A 21,480-nucleotide genomic window follows, 5' to 3' on the forward strand; every position below is an offset into this window, starting at 1 on the left:
TTCATGGATTCCAGTCAGTTCTTCTATGCAGGCTATAGATGACTTTCCGAAAACAAATACCTAACCATTTGTCTATAACAAGCCAAAGGAGGGAACCATTCACCTCCCAGACAGAGCAGTAACTGAAAGTAACATAATCAAAGTATAAGAGTATTTAGGCAGCTCCTAATGCAGGTTGTTCTGCATGTAAAGCTGAGCGCATCATTCTCTGAAAACACTGTAGAAAAGGCTACTGAAATCCAGACCTCCTGCACAGCCAGTCAACATTGCCTTTTGTACAGTGAGGTAGCTGCTGTGATGTAGAGAAATTGCTAACATTTTAGACATAGATTTTCAATGAATTGGTTTTTCTCTCTTTTTCTAGGTTTGCTTTTTACTAGCTGATTCTCTATAAGTGTTAAGCTGCTCATATTTTGGTGCATTGTGCTATGTGCTGAGAATTTTTATCAGCCGCCCTTGTGCTAGAATGTGGTGGAAATACAAATGTATTTGAAAAGCTGAGGTTATGTGCACAGAAGTACAAAGCATCAAAATGAACTGTTTTCAGATGGACAGGAAGCAAACCAAAGCTGAGTCTGCACCTCTGTGGGGTTCAGTATATCAAACTGGCAAGGACTGAATGCATTATTGTATTATTATTAACATTAACTCTTGACCACATTGGTTTGTTTATTTGTGTACAAATTACAATAAGAATATGCTACATAACAGTGGTTCTAAAACTTTTTTTTTCTTGGACCACTTGAAAATTGCTGAGGGTCTCGGCGGACCACTAAATGATCTTTCCAAATGTTTGTACAATTAGCTAATTATTGTAAAGCGCTTTGGATAAAAGCGCTATATTAAAAAAACTTAATTATTAACTTTTTTTGTTCTATAAATAAAAGCACACAACTCATATTTTAATATCCGTAGTCTTACCTTTCTAATGCAATGGATGTGCCCTTTCTCCTCCGCCACAGCAGTCCCCGAGCTGGGGCTGGGAAGGAGAGGGAGTCTCCCTTGCTGTGGCAGCCACCGAGCTGGGCTGGGAGGAGGGGGGCGGGGTCTCTCCCTCTCTCCCCCACCGCAGCAGCCCCCGAGCTGGGAAGGAGAGCCGGGAAGGAGGGCCGTCTCTCCCTGGCAGCCGCAGCCCTGGAGCTAGGGAAAGTCGCCTCTTTCTCTGGCCCCTGCAGCCCTGCACACCCCAAATTCCCCCCACCCCCTCTTCTCATCCCACCTGCCCCCTAGTCTCCCCAAGGCCACCACCTCACCTTACATGTGTGTCTTCTCCGGGGTCCAGGCACCTAATTAGTGGAGCCATGCCTGCACAGTTCCATTAATTAGGTGGGTGGCCCTTCATTCTCTTGTGTGCGGCCACCCAGGCACGCACCTTAAGGGAACTATCCGCAGACCACCTGAATGGAGCTCGCGGACCACAGTTTGAGAACCTCTGCTACATAATTTTGAATGAAATGTGTGTGCTTTGCAAAGGTTTACTGAGTTGTCTTCAGCTACAAGTTCTGATCAAATGAAGAAAACACTAGAGTCAAAAGCATATACTGAAAAAACCTGGGATGTTATCTGTATTAAATGGTCTAGTTCTTAGGACAAGGCAGTGAGAGTCAAGACTCCTGGATTCTATTCCCAGCTCTGCCACAGATTCACATTAGTGCTTCAGACAAGTCATTTAACCTCTATGTGCTTCATTTCCTCATTTGTAGAAGGGGGATAATATTTCCAAGTTCACAAGAGAACTGTGTGATGTACAAGGGGAAAATGTGTTCCCTTGCTTGGGTGTGGGAGTACTGAAAAAGATGCAGAACCACGGAATTTCTTCTCCATATGGAGGACTGGCCACAAAGTGGCTGTGTAGGGAACTCCACACCCTGTGTGTGCCGTGAGTGTGGCCAGCGGGTTCACAAACTATGCAGATCCACTGATCAAAACCCCAGCATAGTGATCTGGCCACTATTGGGGGATAGATTCCCCCGTGACAATCCTACCAGATATGATTTTGAGCAGAGATTGAAAATGTGATCCTTAGTTTTTGTAAAGAGCTTTGAGATCCATGGATAAAAGATTCTGTAGAAGTGTAAAATATTATCCTGTGTATCAACAATGGAAATGCTGCTATTTGCAGCCGTAGGTTCTGGAGCAGACGGTAGGGAGAGAATCTTTATTATTCCCATACGAATGGAGATCAAGTGCTGGAAGTGACAAATTTAATCTTCAGTGGAAGGAGGTGGTGCTGGTTATTTACAAAGCCTCTGCAATTGTGTGGGAGGCCAACAGGGAATTAAGCAAAATGTAAAAATCAACAAAAATACAAACAAATGGCAATCCCAGATGTAGAATTTATGCTCGGATTTTTCATGTTGAACAAAGTTAAAGCAGAGTGCCTTTTAGCATTGGTTACTGAAACAAAAATGCTGACTCTAAGCAGCTTGACACATGAGACAAACCCATTTTAATTTATTTCCTATCGTAAGTTGTTTCCCTTTAGGTTTTAGTTCTGGCAGCAGCAGCAGCAAAAAGCAAATGACACACAACCTGTTGGAAATTGAACTTCAGCCTGTTAATAATAATAATAATAAAAAATGCAATAAAATGCCCCTTTAAAATGTCACCTTTAAAATGTCTGCTGTTTGTTTGAAAATAACCAATGTTTATGTAGGCATAATAGAAAGGGTCTGATCCTGAAAACTTCCTGAGAATCCCTTGAAAGCCAGCATCTGTGTCCTAGCACATCCTACTATGTTGATGAATTGTGTGTGTGTGTGTGTGTGTGTTTACACCATGCTATCTAATGGGACTTCAGTCTTAGTTTCTAAGTACTACATGTGTGAGTAAGGATTGCAGGGTCATCTTCCAGAAAGAAAGAATCCTCAATTTCATAAGCCATTGTATTTTCTTCACACAGATCAAACTGAAGGATTTCATTGTAGGGAAGAGTGTCGGATCCTTGGTCACTCAGATAGATGCTGGATGCCCCGGAACTCTGTCCCCAGTCGTGCAAAATCCCCCGAGCATGGAAGGAATGTCATAGCACTCTCTATAGAAGCTACCACTGTGGATACAGAGCCTTATGAAGACTGTAGTACAAAAAGAACTTTTGCAACGTTTGGCAAAGATGGGAGTGAACCCCTCGCCGACGAGCGTATCGTCAACCTGAAAGGCAAAAGAACAGTGGATCTGCCCATCTGCAGCCCAAAGGTAAATGGCGCAGTCCGTGAAGCGGGGAATGGCTGCGAAGCTGTGAGCCCCATCACTTCACCCCTTCATTTGAAGAGCCCTCTGTCTAGCAAACCTTCAGTATCATACAACATAATGCACTGCCCGGTAAATCGCGACCTGGAGCAATTTGTAAACAATGGCCCTTCTCGGCCCACCGAAGCAGAGCCTAGAGGGGCAGACAGTGAAAATATAATGCATGAAATTAACCCACTTCTGCAAGAATGTAGAGAAAAAGACTCACCAGGAGTGAAGAGACTAAAAGACATAGTACTCTAAACGGCACCATATAAAAAGGAGAACCGACACTACTACAAACGCATATTGTTTTTAATTGCTTACCAATGGTTCACAAATTGCTGTATTTAAGAGCTTTCCCTAAATGTATTGTTTATAAATGAAGCTATCGTTAATGTGACAATCCCACTTGTTTCAGCAACCAGCAGGGGTGTTCAGTTGAAGCAAATTAGCTTGTTTTTCTTGTGTCACGGGGTGGGGGTGAAGGTGAGACCAGTTCAGTTATAAAGAAGTATTATGTATGGAGTATTTTCAATTTATATATTTTTATATATCAAAACTCTCTAATATAAATTGCCATTCTTTGTAATGAATTGAATTGAAAACTCCTTATCCGGCCATCTTTAATAATCACCCTGATGTTTTTGTAGTCTATACAATTTAATGGCCATTTCTTGTGTACAACTGTTAAAAGAACAATTCAATGAGTTTTAATATTTGCCGAGCACAAGGCTGCTTGTACTTTAAAATGTTGCTATTTTGCTGTGGACACCCCTGCATTAAGAATCCTTTTGCTATCACATGCTTATCTGTACTATTATCGTATTTGATATTGCAAATTACTGTATGTCTAGTGATGGCAAAAGGCTTTCAAGTTTAAAAAAACACAGATATATTTAAAACTTGGGGAAACTGCTAATTTCAAAGCCAATGTAAGGAGTGTTCTCTCCCCGTCTTACCCTCCAGCACCCCACACATCTTATACTTGTTTTCACAGAGCTATGATAGATCATTGTGGAAAGTCATTTGGGGGATATTCTGCTGCCTAATTTGCAGTTGTCAGATGCAGCGTGCTGAACGTTTTGAGATCCATTTTTTTTTTTTTTGTAATGTCAAGGCACTGCATGGAAAAGCTTCTCCGTAAGTTATTAGTTCCCAGGTTTAGATATTCCCTGTCTCTAATCATCTCAGTGAGGGAATTGTTTAACAGATCTAAATTAGCATCTTGGTTAGACACACACTTCCTGATTCAACATTTCCCAGTCATGATTACACTAAGTACCGGCGTGAGTGTATGTATCTCATCATGGAATGGATTTTAGAGTGGTATTATTTCTATTTATCCTGCATCAAAAATAGGTATAGAGTAAGCAATAGAAAGATATACGTGTAGGGACAGACAGGTGAAATGTAACACCACTACTAATCAAATTAATGTGCCTTCCATATGGAGAAGAAAAAGTGAATCATTATTTTTTCTCATAATTAAGTACATATTTTATGTGGTTACAAATTTGCACATATGAAATTGATTTTTAAAAGAAAAAGGACCATTTGAGCTACTTGAACGGCCATTTTGTAGAAACGAGGGGAACTATAAAGATTTTCACAGCATGGTATATTCTCTGCTCTCCTGCACTACATAATTGTTCAGATTGGGTTTGAGTGGGGTGGAGTGGAGGATGAAGGTTTGTGAATTAGTAACCCTTTATTTGACAGACTTTTCTACCCAAAAGAATATTCATTAGAGCTTAACAGTTCATTATGAGGCAGGGAAAAATACAGATATTGCCAACATTTGCTCTGCCAATGAACTGAAAATAATGGTTTCTAGAGAAACAGTCTTCCTAGTACTAATGTATCTTGATAACATTCTCATTACTTTGATTTATTTAAATTAAAAATGTCATCAGGAAAAGAGCCTCCAATTGTTATTGTCCTAGAAATCAAATAAACTCCAGTCCTTTTTTTTCTTTAGAGAAGGTGGATAAAATGAATATGGTTGAGTTTTTAACTACTCCAGTTGGTACATTACCAGTATGTCTTATGGGTCCAGGAATTTGAAAATAATTTATCAAAAGGAACTTCTAATTAAATTACTAAAGCTTTTTTTTATTGGTGTTGATTGCTACCTCATGCAGATGGAATCCCCTTAGTTGATGTGACTACATCTGTCCCTCTAAAACTGACCCATATTTCTTTTTTTCCTTTAATTTTGAAGTTTGATTCATTTTTTAAATAATATGTTCTTTTTATTGTAGTTTTTTATATCTGGGGTACTGTACTGCTGTCACTAAAATATATATTTTTTGCAAGTGGATGTATATTATATGAGCAATAGAAGAAACAGGTAGGTTGGTTTGGGGGGGTTTAAGTTACTGGATATTAAGATGGGTGTTTTGTTCATTATGATGTTACCTGTATTTGTTAACTTCTGAGAGCTTTATTCAGTGAAAATTCATGTCCTTCCTTACTGAGCCACAGAAGCCTCCTGGATATCTTTGTTAGCTGCAGAAATTAATCCTCATTGATTGGCAGAAAATTGTTTATAGAAGGATTTTGTGTGTGTGTGTGTGTGTGTGTGTGTGTGTGTGTGTGTGTCAGCAGTAACTCAGAATCAGTCTATAGTACTGTTCCCACACCCCTCCAACACACATTCTTCAGTCGCATATGGATAACCGATGGCAATCATGAAACTTTTGACATCAGGGGCCTCTACTTAGGATGCTCAAAGACTCTGGTTGCTTTAGTTTAGCTGACAAAATGGGTTGAAGTTTATATGAACCTTTTGCTCTCTTGGAGAGCCCACAAAAAGGGCTTGGGTTTCTTCAAACTCCTGAGTTTTACTGCTGGGATTTTGTTACAAAATCCAGGAAGCTCATTAGTTTTGCACCAAGTTCAGTGAAACTCTCCATCCAAAAGTTACCTTGAGATTTCGAATTTTCACACCCCCAAATGTAAACAAACCTGGATTGGGGATGTGTGTGCTGCAAATGGTGTAAACTGATCCTATCTGACTGGTTGATGCAATCTTTCCTGACTTGAAATTGGTGGTGTCATGCTGTATTTAATGGCAGGTCATTTCCCTGAAATGAGCCATTCAAGTACTTCACAAAAGGGAGCTGATGAGGAATAGCCAATAGGCTTCCCTGAGGAGAGCTGAAGGCATGAGCCCTCACTGTGATAGGAGAGAGCCCCATTCCTCACCCAACAACTCCATGTCTGCAACAAGTGGGAAACTATTTAGCCAAGAAGGTCATGTTTGGTCCAGGTCACAGAGCTGCCTTCTCTCTCCAAACATACACACTCCACACATAAGTATGGCCCTACTTTAATATCATTGGACTCTGTGGCTGAGCTCTGGCTAAATTCCAGCACTAACATCGTGATTCCTGCCTTGGGTTATCTTGATCCAGCTCCACTGAAGACTCCCATTGGTTCCCTGGGGGTTGGATTGGGACTTAACTCCCCAAGCCAAATAATTTGCCCAGAAGGGCTTGTACATTATCTTCTATGGAATTGAGAGCAACAATCCATCAGGCAACATGGGAGAGGAGAGGCTAGCCAATCAGCATGGATTCTCCTCCATCCACTACACTGTGGTGTGAAAATTGGACCGTCCTATTCCTCTCCCACAGCCCTCCTTCTCCCCATCCAAGGAGAGACTAGGCGATGGTCCCCAGTCACCTGACCTGGTGAATATAAAACGGACAGAAGAGTCCAGCTGTTGATTTCTACTGAACTTGGGCCTCTGACTATCGAGCTGCCAGCATCAGCCTGGCACTGGGTAGAAAATAGATGCTAACTGAAAAGAAAAATAAAACATTTCTCTGATTTACCTATTGAAAACATTCCTTGCCACTAGAAATAAAAGCGCAGCCCAGAAAATATGTGAAATATTCCTTTATTAAAAGGGAGTTTTAAGAGGTCAGTAAGCCCTACTGCCTCCAAGCAAACCATTTAAACAACAAAAAGAAGAACAGGAGTACTTGTGGCACCTTAGAGACTAACAAATTTATTAGAGCATAAGCTATTAGAAGCCCACTTCTTCTTCTTCTTTTTGCGGATACAGACTAACACGGCTGTTACTCTGAAACCTGTCATTTAAACAACAGTCTTTTCCATCCTGGCCTGTGCTGAAGCTTGGGATCTTGAGTGCCTAAGGCACCTGCATGACATATTGTTATCACATGAGAAGAAAAACCAGGAGAAGGACTGGAAAAGGTTCATCACCGACAGAGTTCCCTTCCCCCTTCCAAATATTTCCTATTCCCACTTGCTTTCCCTCTCTCATTTGAAATCAGTTCAGAGCTTATGACTGAGCTGTATTATCATTTTTAAAGTAGTTAAATTAACCACATCAAAATGTGAATGACCCAGGATGGCCTTTTTGGACAAGATGTAATGAAGCTCTCTTTAGAATTTATATTGTTATCAAATTTGGTGCAGGAAAATCGTAAGAACGGTGTAGTAGTTTATCCACATTTAACAGCCTGATTTCCAGAGGTGCCGATCATAACCCACAATGAAACCAATACTGTATTGTGCATGCAGCACCTCTGGATACCAGATCCCAAAGATACAGTCTATGAGTAAATTCATGACATGCTGTACTCAGTGTAATATTTACCTACTTGATAGAATATCTTTAGAAAATCCTTTCACAAGTGGAATTTTCTTTTCCTTACATTGAAATCTTGCAGCACTGGTTTTATTTTTATGCTGATATATACAAAGGGGAATATGGGGGGGTTGGTTACGGGAGGGTTGATTGATGGTTTTAAAAATAATCCGTAAGCACTTAATGCATTGTCCTGATGAAGTTGTTGCGGTTATCCCTGTTTTACTGTGAAGCTGGAAATGGCCTGTGGATCACATATTGTGCAGAAGTGAATTACTTTTTTTTCAAATAGGAAACAAGTTGCTTTTGTGAACAACACACTGTCTGATTAATATATTGAAATTACTCTTGGGGGGGGGAAACTAATTACAAATAGAAACACCTTTGTCTGTCATTGGGGGAAATGGATGATCTTGTTGCTACAGCTGCTTTTGCTGCTACAGATAATCTTTTATCCAACTTATGAGGTGCATTTAACCTTAGCAGAAGAACCCAGCTAACTCTGTTGCAAGCCCTGGTGAAATGGATTCTTTACTGGCATCAGCTGATGTTCAGCTGATACGAGCTGGGTTATAATCTTTAGTGACAAGAGCTGACCGAGTGCAAGCTAGTTTTCAGCAACAAATACCTCCTTGCACTATTCAAATGCTAAGGTATTGGTTGCAGAAGATCTTAAGTCTTAAAGCTACAAGCTTCTGTAGCCTGCTGACCAGTCTGGTGACACCATAACTGCCCGCCAAAGCAAGGCGGATTTCAGTGGGACATAAGTACAGTTCGATTCATCAAGGTGTCTCTGTTGCTGATTATATGAAGAATAAATTGTTGTATATGCTGATATGTATGTTATGTACATTTTCACAGTGATGGAATCATTGTAAACAAAAAAAAATGGAAAAAAAATCACCATTCTGTCTATTTTATGAAGATGATAAAGCAGCTTTATTAAATTATTACAGTTCTGTTTCAAAATGGTGTACCTGCCACATTTTCTCTCATCTGATGAGAACTTTGTTTTCCACTTCAATGTGATTTCCCCCCCTCCCCCGCTTCGAACATCTAATGCATTTTAGTATTAAAGGCAATTATTGAATAAAATGGAAAATAAGCATTTGGTTAAATACGACTAAGAGGGTTTGCTTGTGATTGCCTCAGATTGTTGGCCCGGCAGAAATCAAGGCAAACAGAGCTGTTCACATGGTCTTTTCTTAACCCTGTAGAATTTCAACTGGTGCTAAAATGGATACTGTAATATCCAGGGGCAACTGCCCAGTTTTAATATAACAGCCTTATTTTGAAATGTTTAAATCTCAGATCTATAATAGGTTCACCGGAGGGCGAAATTCATTGTAGTGCATTGGGACCACATAAGCCCCTCCCTTCTATTTAAATTCCACTTACAACCCATGTTGAGGGCTTAAATGTGAACTGCAAAGGAAGGAAAAAAAGTGTGTGTGCCCCCTTTCCTTCTTCATTGTTTGTAAAGAAGGCCTATAAAATGTTTCTTCCACAGGAATATGAGGGAAAGCAAGTCTTGCCTTTCCAGGTGTTGCAGGAGGTCTCTTTGGAGGACCTAGAGAAGTGGTTAGGGAGCTTTCTCAGCCCTTAATTGATTATCCTTCTGCAGGTCTTGCACTGGGGTGAATTTCACCCATAAGGGGGTGTTATATTGGTCTTTTTCCATTAACTGGATTGGTACTCATTTTAGCTAAAACACATGATCGTGGAGTTCTGGTGAAAGACTAAATAAACCCAAATATCCTGCAGAAAATTAATTATCCAGTGGGGTCTGTTTGAGGAGTTCCTTTTAGAAACACGTGAGGAAGTGGAGTGACTGTTGGTGATGATGGGAATAATAGTTTAAAAACAGATTTATATTTGCTGTCTTTAGTTTTAAAGCAATGGAGAAGGTTACAGCAGTATGGTACAATAGTGAAGGTTCCTCTAGGTTTATCCCTTAAAAACTGCCAGATTCTGAGATTTAACACTGGGGAGATTTAACACAGTATAGGCTGATAACAGCCTATACTGGCCCTTTAACAATAGAGGGGGCTAGATCACCTCGTTCCAGGAAGACGGAATGAACAAAGGCTCAGAGGATGGCCTTAATGGAAGATAGGAAGTAGTGCCAGGGAATTAGTATGGGTGGGGAAAAAACCCAGCACTCTGTCCTTTTTAAGGCACGGATCAGGAGCCCTGCAGTGTAAGGTGAGGTAAGGCTCCCCTCTCTTCCAATGGAGAGATGCACTCTGGAGGAAGGTAGTTTATAGATAACCACTTCCCTTGGAACAGGAGAAGCGCCAGTAGCAGAAAGAAGCTAGAGCCAGAAGGCTGAGCTAGAAATGGCTAGGAGTGACCCTGTGAAGAACAGATGCTGGCAGGAGAAGAACGCCATGTGAGTGGACAAAGAGCCAGAGATAAATGTGAGCTCTGGCGTTGCAATGCGGAACTTTTTTTTTGAGACCTTAAGGACTATGTGGTTGGTTGTGGTCATGAAACCTGCCTTAAGTGGAGGGTGGTTCTACTCATAAGAGACTATGTAGAGCTCATTAGGGGTCCTGAAGAGAGGAAGAGTGCTGCAGGGAACCTCTGGCCATGAAGGGGCACTCAGTAAGTGGCAGCCCTGTTACAAGCCAGAGGAAGAAAATCCCTCTACACTGCAATGTGTGGTAGGAAAAAAAAAATCTGTGCTTCGCTGCAGATCCTCTATTCCTTGCACACTCAGCACTCCAATGTCCTTTCACTGAGAGTTGTGAGAGAGCAAAGGAAGCAGGGTTGAGCCCTTGATGGGTTTTTAGTTATGAAGATCCGTTGAGGCTGAATTCACTGCATTGTGGAGGACCTGCATAAAATCATTTGCACCACTTTAACCCCACATTAAGTACTTCCATGGTGAGTCAGGCTTGGCATGGCTATTTGCACGGGGGGGCAAGGTTCCGCATTTGTGTAATCACCTTTTACCATAAGGATAGATTGTATCAGATTAATTTTTATCATTACATTCTGCAGGCTATTCATTTCGGTTAGAAATCTGCTAAGGAGAGTAATGCCAAAAGAAAAGCAGGGCTATGGGGGCCAGATTTTCAAAGAGCTTAGCATGTTGGATGCACGTTGGTGCCGAGAACTTGAAAATCTGACCATAAGAATCACAATAGGAGCAGCTGGGGCCGAGTACTTTTATCTATTCCTTATTATTATTTGTACTACAGGAGTGCTTAGGAGCCCCAATCGGGGATCAAGTCCCCATTGTACCAAGCACTGTACAGACAAGTAACAAAGAAGACCGCCTCTGCTCCAGTCTAGCTGTCAGGCAGGGCCTGATGAGGGATAAAAGAGACAAACAGGAGGGTGGGAGGAAGAGGAAATGTGAACATGAGCAAAGCAATGGAAGTGACAGGTATTGAAAATCTGACCCATTTTTAGGAGCCTACAGGGAAGCCAGGCTCCTCTGAAAACCTCACCCCATCTGCAGAGGCTGAGCACATGGAAACCTGGCCCCACAGAGCTGTGTTGATCTGTGCTAAACCTGAGCAGATTTGGACTGATAGATTGAAATTTGCCCTAGTACAGAGGGCCCGTAGGAGGCACCCCATAAAGCCCTGGGCCCTTAGAATTAAATTCATCCCAGCATAGGGAACCATGTACCATACAGACAAATATTATCTTTAATGTGTGGCTTAAGTGATGTGGAGGTTGTTGTGTGAATCCCTTGCAGTGTGCTTTAACTCTCCGTGCTGGCTGGTGGTAGTCATAGTGGGAGCATGGGTGTAGACAAGGCACAGGATTTGTCCTGCAGCATGGTCTATCCCTGCTCAGAATGGGTCTAAACACAGCGGTAAAGATGCAAATGGTGTCCATGCCATAATTACACTAGTGCTCCCAGTGTTGCTATCACCAGTGGAGCTGCACCGGTGATGGTGTGACTGTGGGTAATTTCCCAGGAAAGGCGAGTATAGACGAGGCCACAGAGGCTTTGAAGTCCAGGGCATGATTCTTTTGCTCACAGATTTTCATGTAAATGAGTGATAAAAACATGCATATTAAACTGAGTACATTGCTCTCCGGACAGAAATTAGGAGAGCCAGGCACGACCCTTAACTAGCAGTAGTTAAATGGGAGCGGACTGGCAGCAACTTCCTTGCTGCAGCCCTGGGGAGCCTGCTATAGGGGCCGTGGAGCAGCTGGGATTGGGGCAGCTGGGTGCTCACTGATTAGTGTCACATGCCAGGGCACTCTGCTGCAGGCTGCCTAGTGCGGGAATTGGCTACTGCTTGGTGGCTCATCTTCCCAAGGCACATGCCAGCGCACGTTACGTCAGAGGGCAGAGCTGAGCTAAGAACGGCTTAAACCTTGCTTTGGTTTTTGGAGCGCTGTTCCTGAGGGCGGGTGATTTCATGGGATTGCTTTAGCAAATTCGTTCCAGTGTTTGCCTTCTCTCCAGAACCAGTGGGAACAACGCCTTCTGCAATCTCATTGTGGGAAACCTACATTCTGTGGGACCATGTTTGAGCTTAACCCCTTCAGTGCTGCTGACCTTTCCGGATATGTCCAGCTAAAACAAAGCTGCTGAGCTCTGAACGTCCCAGGTCTGTCTCTATATAACACAAGTGCACTGGTAATTGGTGGTGGTTATCATTCACTTAGCTTGCTGCTGGCCAGGTTTCCATAGAGCCAGCATTTCTGCCGCCCCAAGCAAAAAAAAAAACCCGCGATCGGCAGCAGCAATTGGGAAAAAAAAAAAAGCCGTGATCGGCGGCGCCAGTTCAGCGGCAGGTCCTTCGCTCCTAGACAAAGTGAGGGACCTGCCGCCCCCGAATTGCCGCAGGTGCCGCCCCAAGCACCTGCTTGTTAAGCTGGTGCCTGGAGCCGGCCCTGAATAGAGCTCCCAGTTGGGTACCTGAAACCTGGCTCTAGTTGTGGGTCTTGATCTCATTGGCAAATTGTATGAAAGTGAAATTCACATCATGCAGAGCACCAACACAAGGGTGAAGGTCTTGTGTTGATCCTCTACTTAGGGGTGAATTTCACTCTATGGTCCCAGTTCAATTCCCATTGGATTCCATGGAAGGACTTACATTGACTTCAGTGGGAATTGGATCTGGGCATGATTTAATAAAACTCTCCCAACCCGTCAGTGCATTTCACATGCTGCAAGGCTCCTGGTTACAGCCAGCTGAGAGCCATTTGAAATGTCTGCTATGATATCTCCCCGCCTTCTGCTCTGCTAGACAGCTGTCAGTATACTGTCTCCTCCAGCATGCCCCAAAGAATTTAGCATCTTAAGGCCACTGCGTGTTTATACAATAAATGTTTGTATTGAATTTTGCATAAATAACAGACCCAGAAAAGGGCTTTGGCTGATGGAGGCGAGAAAGGATGATTTATAGCAGTCCACCGATAAAGGAGGAATTCCTTTTCAGAAATGATGCTGGCCCTGAATAATGCACTAAATTCTTCTTCTCAAGGCCTCCTTCCATATTAACAGCGAGGGCAAGATCCTCAGATGCTGTGAAACCACTGAAGTCAGAGAAGCTATGCCGATTTTCACTAGGTGGGGATTTACCACACAGCTTTTAATGGGGCCATGATCTATGTTATGTGTATGGAACACAGCTGTGACTTACTGGTCCACAAGCATACGCATTTGATATTTACTTTAAGATCTTTATATTTCTTTCATATTTTCAATTACAGTCCCAAATATATCAAAATTATACAGAGCATTTTGTTGCTGGTAAAACTACAAAGGGGACTGCTAATGGGACGGCACCCTTCACCTTGGCTTGCCCAGGCTGCTAGTGACTAGAAGCTGCTGCCATCTGAGGGCTGCATAGTGGCTTATGTGAAATGAGATGGTGGGATTCAGCTTGTTTCCCGGGAGGCAGCTGTGTGCATCAGCAAACCACCCTCACATCTGGCCCCTTCATTCACAGTCTAAGTGGATGCCAAGGCTAGAATGAGCTTTGGAGACTGACTCCCCTCTGGGCCATATTGGAGGCATACTGGTGGGGCAGTGCATGAATCTTGCAGTATCACTGACTTACCTGGAGGCAGTGTGCTCATGTGCTGTGCCCACTTTGCTCAGTCTATGCTGGCTCCAAGAGACACCATGGTCTCTCCCAGGGAAATCCCCTGCCCCAGCCAGCCCACTAGGCTTGCACAACAGGGGCCAGAGGAAGGAGGAGGCTTAGTCAGGGTGTTTCCCCCCTTGCACAACACCCCCTATGGAAGGGGCCACAAGTTAGGGCACCCTTCAGGCTGCTCTAACCTCCTTCCAGGGCTGGCCTGGCCCCTGCAAGCCCCAACGTTAGGGGAAGGTGAAAGCTTCTCTTGGTCCCTGCCCTGGGATGAATTCCTTTGAATGTAACTGTTCTGTGCACGGAGAGAGGGTTTTTAGTCTCCCGGACCCACACACACATTAACTTCACTCAGAAGAGAGAAGGGATACATTAACAAACAATGGAGCCAGTTCCCGACCCAGCCACAGTTCAGAGCTGGTTCACAGAGAGTACTCATTTCTGTTTCTTCTGAATATTATTTTTATGTTATGTGTCTCCCATTTGAAGTTAAACTGGAATATCTAAATGCAGCCAATTTGGATTAACAGGCAATGAATTATCATATACTTTGACTATTAAATTCACAAAGAGAAGAACAAACAAACTGGAGGGATCAAAGGCCTGAAAGCATAGTGTAAAAAAACCCTGTCTGATTGTGTATGGAGATGCAGTGTTTCAGAGAGAGAATCACAGGAAGAGAAGAGGGGTGGGAGATGGGACTGACAAGGGACCCAATCCTGCATTCGTGGCAGTCCCTGGACATCTTTGGTTTCCCTGTTGCAATTTGGGTGGTTTGGGAGGCCTGGGAATCCAGGATTGGGCTCCAAGCATGACTTCTTATGTCATTTGTCTGTAATGGTGCGGTGGATGTGCTTAGTGCTCTCACAATAAATAGATATATCAGAGGATATTCCCTCACTGAAATTGTCCTCTCCATAATCCCATCAAGGCAATGAGGGGTTGTCATCATCCCCACCCTCTAGGAGTCCTGCCCACAGGAAGCCATGGCCCTCTAGGTGGAGGGTCTGTATCTCCGTATATGTCCCTTGGTTCTCTGGTAGTCTGATTCTCTTGGCTCAGTTGGTGTCCCAATATGTGCGGGGATGGGGGTCACAAACAAGAGAAGGAAACTCCCTGTTTTCAGAAGGGGTTCACAAGCATTAGGTGGTCAATATAGTCATCTTGTGGATGAATGGGAAATGAGAAACTCAATTACAGGGGAGCCGCATGTCTTAACATAGCCCGCAACAAAAACTATAGGGCCAACCTTCTTTTCAGTCATACACACCTGCATAAATAGCCACCTCAGACACTTCTGGGACATTGCAAATCAACAAATCAATCTCAGGCTGATTGGGGAGCAGCTGACCAGCGATGAAATTGAATTATTATCACAGGAGATACATTCTAAAATGGTCAGAGTGCACCGCATTCATTATGCACTGGTGTGTGTGTGTGTGGGGGGGGGAATCAGGGAGATAGCTAGAGACTAGGGTCATGAGTTATTAATACACATTAGGGAGACTGTTGTTGGTATATTACACATATGTATGTGGCTGTGGTTAGAACTTTTGTTCATCTACACCTTTAACTCCACAGACTTGTACAGTCAGTTCAGCCTTCATGTCCAGGATTCCCCTCTGAAAGGCCATTCTCCACAGACGAGGTATGAGGTGAGTAGCAGCGGGACAACCATGTCTGTGTGCCTGTATCCTGACACTACTTCATCAGCGTGCCCACAGATCTACCCCTAGAGACAAGCAAGAACTTGTCTCCAGAGTTGTAACATTACTTTATGCCTTATAATTCAGAACCATAACACAGAGGAACCCCAAAACAGAAAGAGAGTGAGAACGGGCTGCTCCCTAAAAGGCATAACTAGAGGCACAACTCACCCCCCCCTTATTCTAGGCTGGCTGACTGCAAACTGACTGACCGTCTGTTTGCCAGCCAAGCCCAGATCACGTGCTTCCCTGTAGAGCCCCCTAAGCTGCAAGCAGGAGCAGGAACCCCCCTGAAAATTAAAGTGACAGCTTGTAATTTTTACACCATTTTCAGTACACCATCCTCTGTACATTATGCAGTTATTTACACCTGTATGAAGTGGGTGTTAAACTATCATCAGGTCCACTGCTAGGTGGTCAGGGCCGGCTCCAAGTTTTTTGCCACCCCAAGCAAAAAAAATGTCCTGTGCCCCCCACCCCTCCCCAACTCTGCCTCTTCCCCGCCCTATTCCAACCCCTTTCCCCAAATCCCAGGCCCCGCCTCCTCCCCTGGGTGCGCTGCATTTCCCCTCCTGCCCCTCCCTCCCGTCCCAGGCAAGCCTGGGAGGGAGGGGGGAGAAGCGGAGCGGCGGCGGGCTCGGGGGAGCAGGCGGCAGGGGAATGGAGGTGAGCTTGGGTGGGGAGCGGTTCCTCTGCCCCCCCCCCGGGTTACTTCCTGCGGACCTCCCCGCGCACCCCATCACCACAGCTCACTTCCGCTCAGGGCTGGCTCCTGGCTTTTTGTGCCTCAAGGAAAAAAAAAAGGAGCCGGAGTGCCGCCCCTTGTTAAGTGCCGCCCCAAGCACATGCTTGGAGTGCTGGTGCCTAGAGCCGGCCCTGCAGGTGGTGGAGCTAACCTGGATCTCCACTGCTTCGATGCCTGTTCTGTACACAAAGTTGCAGCAGTTTAACTAGTGATTTCAGCTGATTTAGTTAAACCTGGGGCATCTTTGAGTGTGGAAATACTTATACTGATATAACCTTGGCATATGTTGGCGTAGCTCACCACCAGAGCAGAAAACTAAGCCAATATAACCAGATTTAAACACGGGTTTCTGCTGGTTTAATTACATTGGCTTTTAAAGTGATGTAGTTAAATTGGTGCAACTTCTGTACGTTGGCAATCCCTGACAGATTCAGAATTTGAATCTAATTTGCTAGGAACTGGACTCAGACCCCCAATTCATTTTACCTGGGTCCCCAAATAGTCATCAGAGAAACACAGCCAGCTGCACAATTATAGAACACCCCTCTGCTACTTCACTTCATGTTGCATGTGTTTCCCTATTTCATTTTAACCCTCCAGAGGTAAGCGACAAAAAAATGGGTTGGAGGAGAGGGGTGACTGGAGTGAGACATGTATGTACAAGTTGTACATATAGGGCTGTATGTACATGAGGTGACTGTGACTGGAGGCTGGGGCTCGTTCTCCTAGAATACATTAAATAGTTAACATTCGGAGGCTGCAGCATGATCAGTCATTGCAACCTGTATTTTTACAGCACGATTGTGAAAAATCCTCTCACGGCGCTTTACATTAATACAGATGAAAAATAGAGACGTGGCAAACAATATTAACCCCATCACCTATCAAGCTTAAAAGCTTTTCCTGAGAAAAATGTCTCAAGATTGCTGTTAAGTAATTGCAGAATGGGCTTAGATCTCTTAGGGAAGATCATTGCACAACGTTGACTGCAAAAAGCATGAGCTCCAGCATATTTTTGCTGAATGCCCAGCTCTACTTCTAAACCCTCCCTCTGGAGCTCGAGGGGTGAGCTAAGACATCTGGCATGAGAAGGTCAAAGTCATACATTAGACCAATTCCTCACAAAGGCTTAGAAGTCAACAGAAGAATTTTAAACTCAACCTGGCACTTTATGGGAAGCCAGTGCTGCCTCTGAAAGCTCAGGAGTGGCACGATCCAAACAGCAGCCTTGGCAGGAGCCACTCTACATTGGCTGAAGGTGATGGATTGTCTTCCAAGGCTCAGCTAAAAAAGAATTGCTATAATAAAACCACAGAGAAACAAACACAGGGACTGGGGTTTCCAAATTCCAGGGCGGGAGGGATGGGGGTTGCCTGGCAACGTGTCAGATATCGCAGAGCTCTGCCTTCCTTGGCAACTGCTTGTCAGTCACAAAACTGAGGCCCGTTCAGAAATGAAAAGTGAAGCCATCTGAGGCAGAGGTGTCCTTTGGCTTTCTGTACCCAGCCCCTCTGGACCATGTGACCACTTCATTGGCCCTTCGTCCTTGTACGCTTCAGACCACTGCCCCTTCTGCAATATAATGGCCCCTGCTGTGCACTATGGACTCACCCTGCCTCATACCATCCAATGGCTCCATCACTGCCCCATGCCCACTAACAATGCACAGCTCCCCCTACTGTCCACTCTGCCTGCACACTTGGCCCTTTCCCCTCACTAGGACTGTACTCACTTCCTTTCTTTCCCTGTCATCCAGCTCTGTGCCTCCCCCTGGCTGGATAGATGCCCCTTCTCCCTCACTGTGCTGCAAACTTGCCCTTTCCTCTTACTATGGCCAACCTGTCAGCCACATCCCTTCACTATTGCTGCTCCTTGTCCTCTCCCACTTGGCAGAAGTCACTCCAGCCTTTCCCCCTTCACTGTGTGTTGACCTGTTATTTTCCCCTGCTACCCAGAATGCACAGGTTCACAGACAGACTCTTGAGTTTAAGTAGTATGTCGTTTATTCGCTGCTTTAGTGAGTCCTCAGTCCACCGCAATAGGGCCCAGCACAGGATTAAATGCAAGCGCCCACCCACATTCTGCTGCTTGCTTTGAATACAGTGTTACAAAGTTATTCATTAGATATTTTATCAACTCTTTTCTGCCTAACACTAAGATTAGTTTGCTAACTCAGTTGTTTACCTGATTGGACTGCTGACCCAGTTGTTCACCTGATCAGGTTGGTGGCTCGGCTTTTTACCAGGCTGTTCTCTTTCCTTTTCACATGTCCCAATACCTACAATATACATTCTACATAGTCCATCCTACACTATGACCTCCTCACCCATCCCTGCCCTCCTGCCCTTTCCGCTCTTATTATGGCTGATCCAATCTGCTACCACCCCTTTCCCTCTTCACTGTGTTCACCCCCTGCTTGTTCCTCCTTTGTTATGCTGCCCTGTTCCTCCCACTGTAGCTTCCCTATTGCTCCATGCAGTTGGCCCTGTCCCTGTTTTGCTTGTGGGCTCACTTAGATCATCGCTGTATTGTTTGGTGTATTTTGTAATCTATTTTTTACAGGCTTTTCAAGCATATGTCCCCATCAAATTAGGCCCGTTCAGCAGTTGCGACATTAGACACAGGTGCTGATGGTAGTGGCAACAAACAAACAAACAGGGCAGCTAGTCACACTGCAAGCATGCAGCATGGCGACCAGGTAAACAGTTCGGGTGTATGAAGAGCCGGGTATACGAGAGCAGCTGTACTGATCTTGTGGCAAAGAGCTCCTCCTAGGTGAAGTAAAACAGACAAGAGCACCAGCACCCAATCTGCTGTCACTCAGTCTGGGGACTAGTTCTGCCACCTAGTACTAAGGAGTAATCATCCCTTCCCAGCTCCTTTCCACACTCTGCTCTACGGGTTACATTCTGGGCAGCAGTCGTTATTAACCTATCTTCACTCTTCTCCCTCTGTGTACACTATGAAGAAAACAGACAGACAGAGAGGGGAGCTGTTTTACCTGGCAAGACATTTCTGCATAGAAGAAAAAATAACAAATGACTTCATCCTGCTTCTTTTTCTACTAGTAGAGAGATTCTTACACATACGCACACGAAATACAAGGGCTGTTGTTCACCCACTTGATTCCCTGTAAAATGAGTATTACCCAGTCCCTTCTGAGAAGTTTAGTTGAACTCATAGGGTGAACAGTGGAAAATCTCCCACTGCTTTCAATGAGGCCAGGGTTTCACCACAAAGCTCTTGATCCTACAGTTCCTGGAGAGGACCAGTATGTGTTATATGGAGAACTTATTAAAGTGATAACTTCTGAGTAGCAGGTCATTCTCTAGTTCTCTTCTGCAGCACATGGTGTCAGCTGTCTCTCTGCATACACACAACACCTTTGCTTACCTGCAATTGTCCACTAATACAAGGTCTGGCATCTCCTAGTCTAAATTTAGGAGTTTCCCCGTCCAAGCTTCCAGTACCACCCAGATCCACCTCTAAATTACCACAAGAAACATAGATATTCATTCATCAGCCATAGCCACTATGATCCCCAAACTGTACCATCCACAGATCAGCAGTGTAGCACGTAATTGCTCAATGGCTAATTAGCTGTGGTAATACAATAATTCTATGTTTGCTTGGCTTGAAATGCTCCTGCTGAGTTCTTCTTCCTCTCTTGCAGCTCTGACTGAATCTTCTTGCCTCCTGTAATTTCCACTCTCCATCTGCATCAAGTTCAAGCAGTTGTCTTCCCTTTCGAAGCTAGACACAGCTCCACTCCTCCCTGCATCTTATCTAAAACTCTTCATGAGGAGGTGACATGACTGTGATGGCGCCATCTGATGTCCAATTGGATTTGATAGTATGCATCTATCTCATGTGCAAGTCTTGGAATGGAGTTAGAATGGGATGAGGGCCCCTTGGAATCCTTATCTGACCATATAGAGTTCTGCTTATCAGTCGCACTGGAGTTAATATGAACCAGCGTTGTGGGAGGTCTTCAATGTCCATATGGACAGTGAATCTTCTGAATTAGCTCAGTATTTCATAGCCACAATGATAAGCCACAATTACCTTTGTCATGGAATGACCACCACCTCCTGTGTTACAATGCACTTGTCCCACTGAGACAGAAGATGTATTCTACCGTCCTGCCCTTAAAGACTAATAGAACCAGCTGATCCTGTGCTTCCCACAGGTGCTGTACTAGTAATCTGATAGGATAGAATACCAGTCTTTTGACAATGACTGTCAGGAGGGTTGGGGTCCTAAGTGCCCTTTTCATATTCTCCATCCTCATGAGTCTCCTTGGTATGAAAATGGCCTGCAACAGAGTAAATGGGAAAAAGACTAGAGCCTTCCCCCTCGTGTGGTAGTTGAAATAATTGTAGGTGCTTTAGCTAACAGCCCCCTGATTTAAATCTGAGGGGGCTGAAATAGAGCATTTTCAGGGAGGGGTCCTCAGCTCTGGAACTTGCTTCTCTCATAGGTCTATATTTTCCCTATTGGAGAATGCTGTGTCCATCTATGGTGCCATATAAATAAGCTGCATAACAGTGGGTGATGGCTCCTGGTGAGCATCTCAGGCTGGAATGCAGCCCGCTCATTATCACTAACTTACAAACACTTTTTGGCTCTTCATAGGGTTTTATTTTTCCAGTGGGGCCCATGACCCCTGAGCTCCCCAGGCTTTGGGCCAGCTGCTTTGTAATGAATGGCACCTGATCAAGATGCCACTCTGTCATGCAGACCAACAGCTGAGTGGAATCCGATTATAAGAAGCTGTTTGCCCTCTGCACTGTGAACCTCAACTGGAGAGGGGGAAGCCTGTTTGGGGCCCAAGTGTTTTGTTAATGTACTCTGTTTGCTGAAGGAAATAAACTTTCCGAAATGTACGTGCTCAGTTAGAGTTTTTCTAATTTACATTTTCTGCTGTTTACATTTACCAATTTTTTTTTCTTTGGACTCAGATTCTAAGGCTGGAAGGGAATTTGCTACTTCCCTTCAGCCCCAGTAATAATTATAACAGTTAATGTAATACAGCCACTGACACCCCTGTGGGGCTGACTCATTTGTGCCTGAGCTCTGCCCGGCTCTCCCTGCACAGTCATG

At 44.2% G+C, this 21,480-nt stretch overlaps 1 protein-coding gene across 8 annotated transcripts in view; it reads left to right on the forward strand.

The window, feature by feature from the left end:
• PCDH19 (protocadherin 19) overlaps positions 1–21,263 on the forward strand; it is a 127,932-nt gene extending 106,669 nt beyond the window's left edge. For 5 of the 8 annotated variants that reach the window (XR_010590230.1, XR_010590231.1, XM_042853326.2 and 2 more), the window contains one exon: positions 2,903–8,821. Coding sequence is in view for 5 of the 8 variants with exons in the window: in XM_042853326.2 (XP_042709260.1) it covers positions 2,903–3,492 (590 nt within the window). In the remaining 3 variants the exon portion in view is untranslated. Of the gene's footprint in view, positions 1–2,902; positions 8,822–12,290; positions 12,436–15,507; positions 15,582–20,050 lie in introns of those variants that run through there. The other 3 variants (XR_010590229.1, XM_042853328.2, XM_065556469.1) reach the window with 3 other exon arrangements.
• The last annotated feature ends 217 nt before the right edge of the window (positions 21,264–21,480 follow it).

This window comes from Chrysemys picta, chromosome 9 (assembly GCF_011386835.1).
Source record: "Chrysemys picta bellii isolate R12L10 chromosome 9, ASM1138683v2, whole genome shotgun sequence".
NCBI classification, from domain to species: Eukaryota; Metazoa; Chordata; order Testudines; family Emydidae; genus Chrysemys; species Chrysemys picta.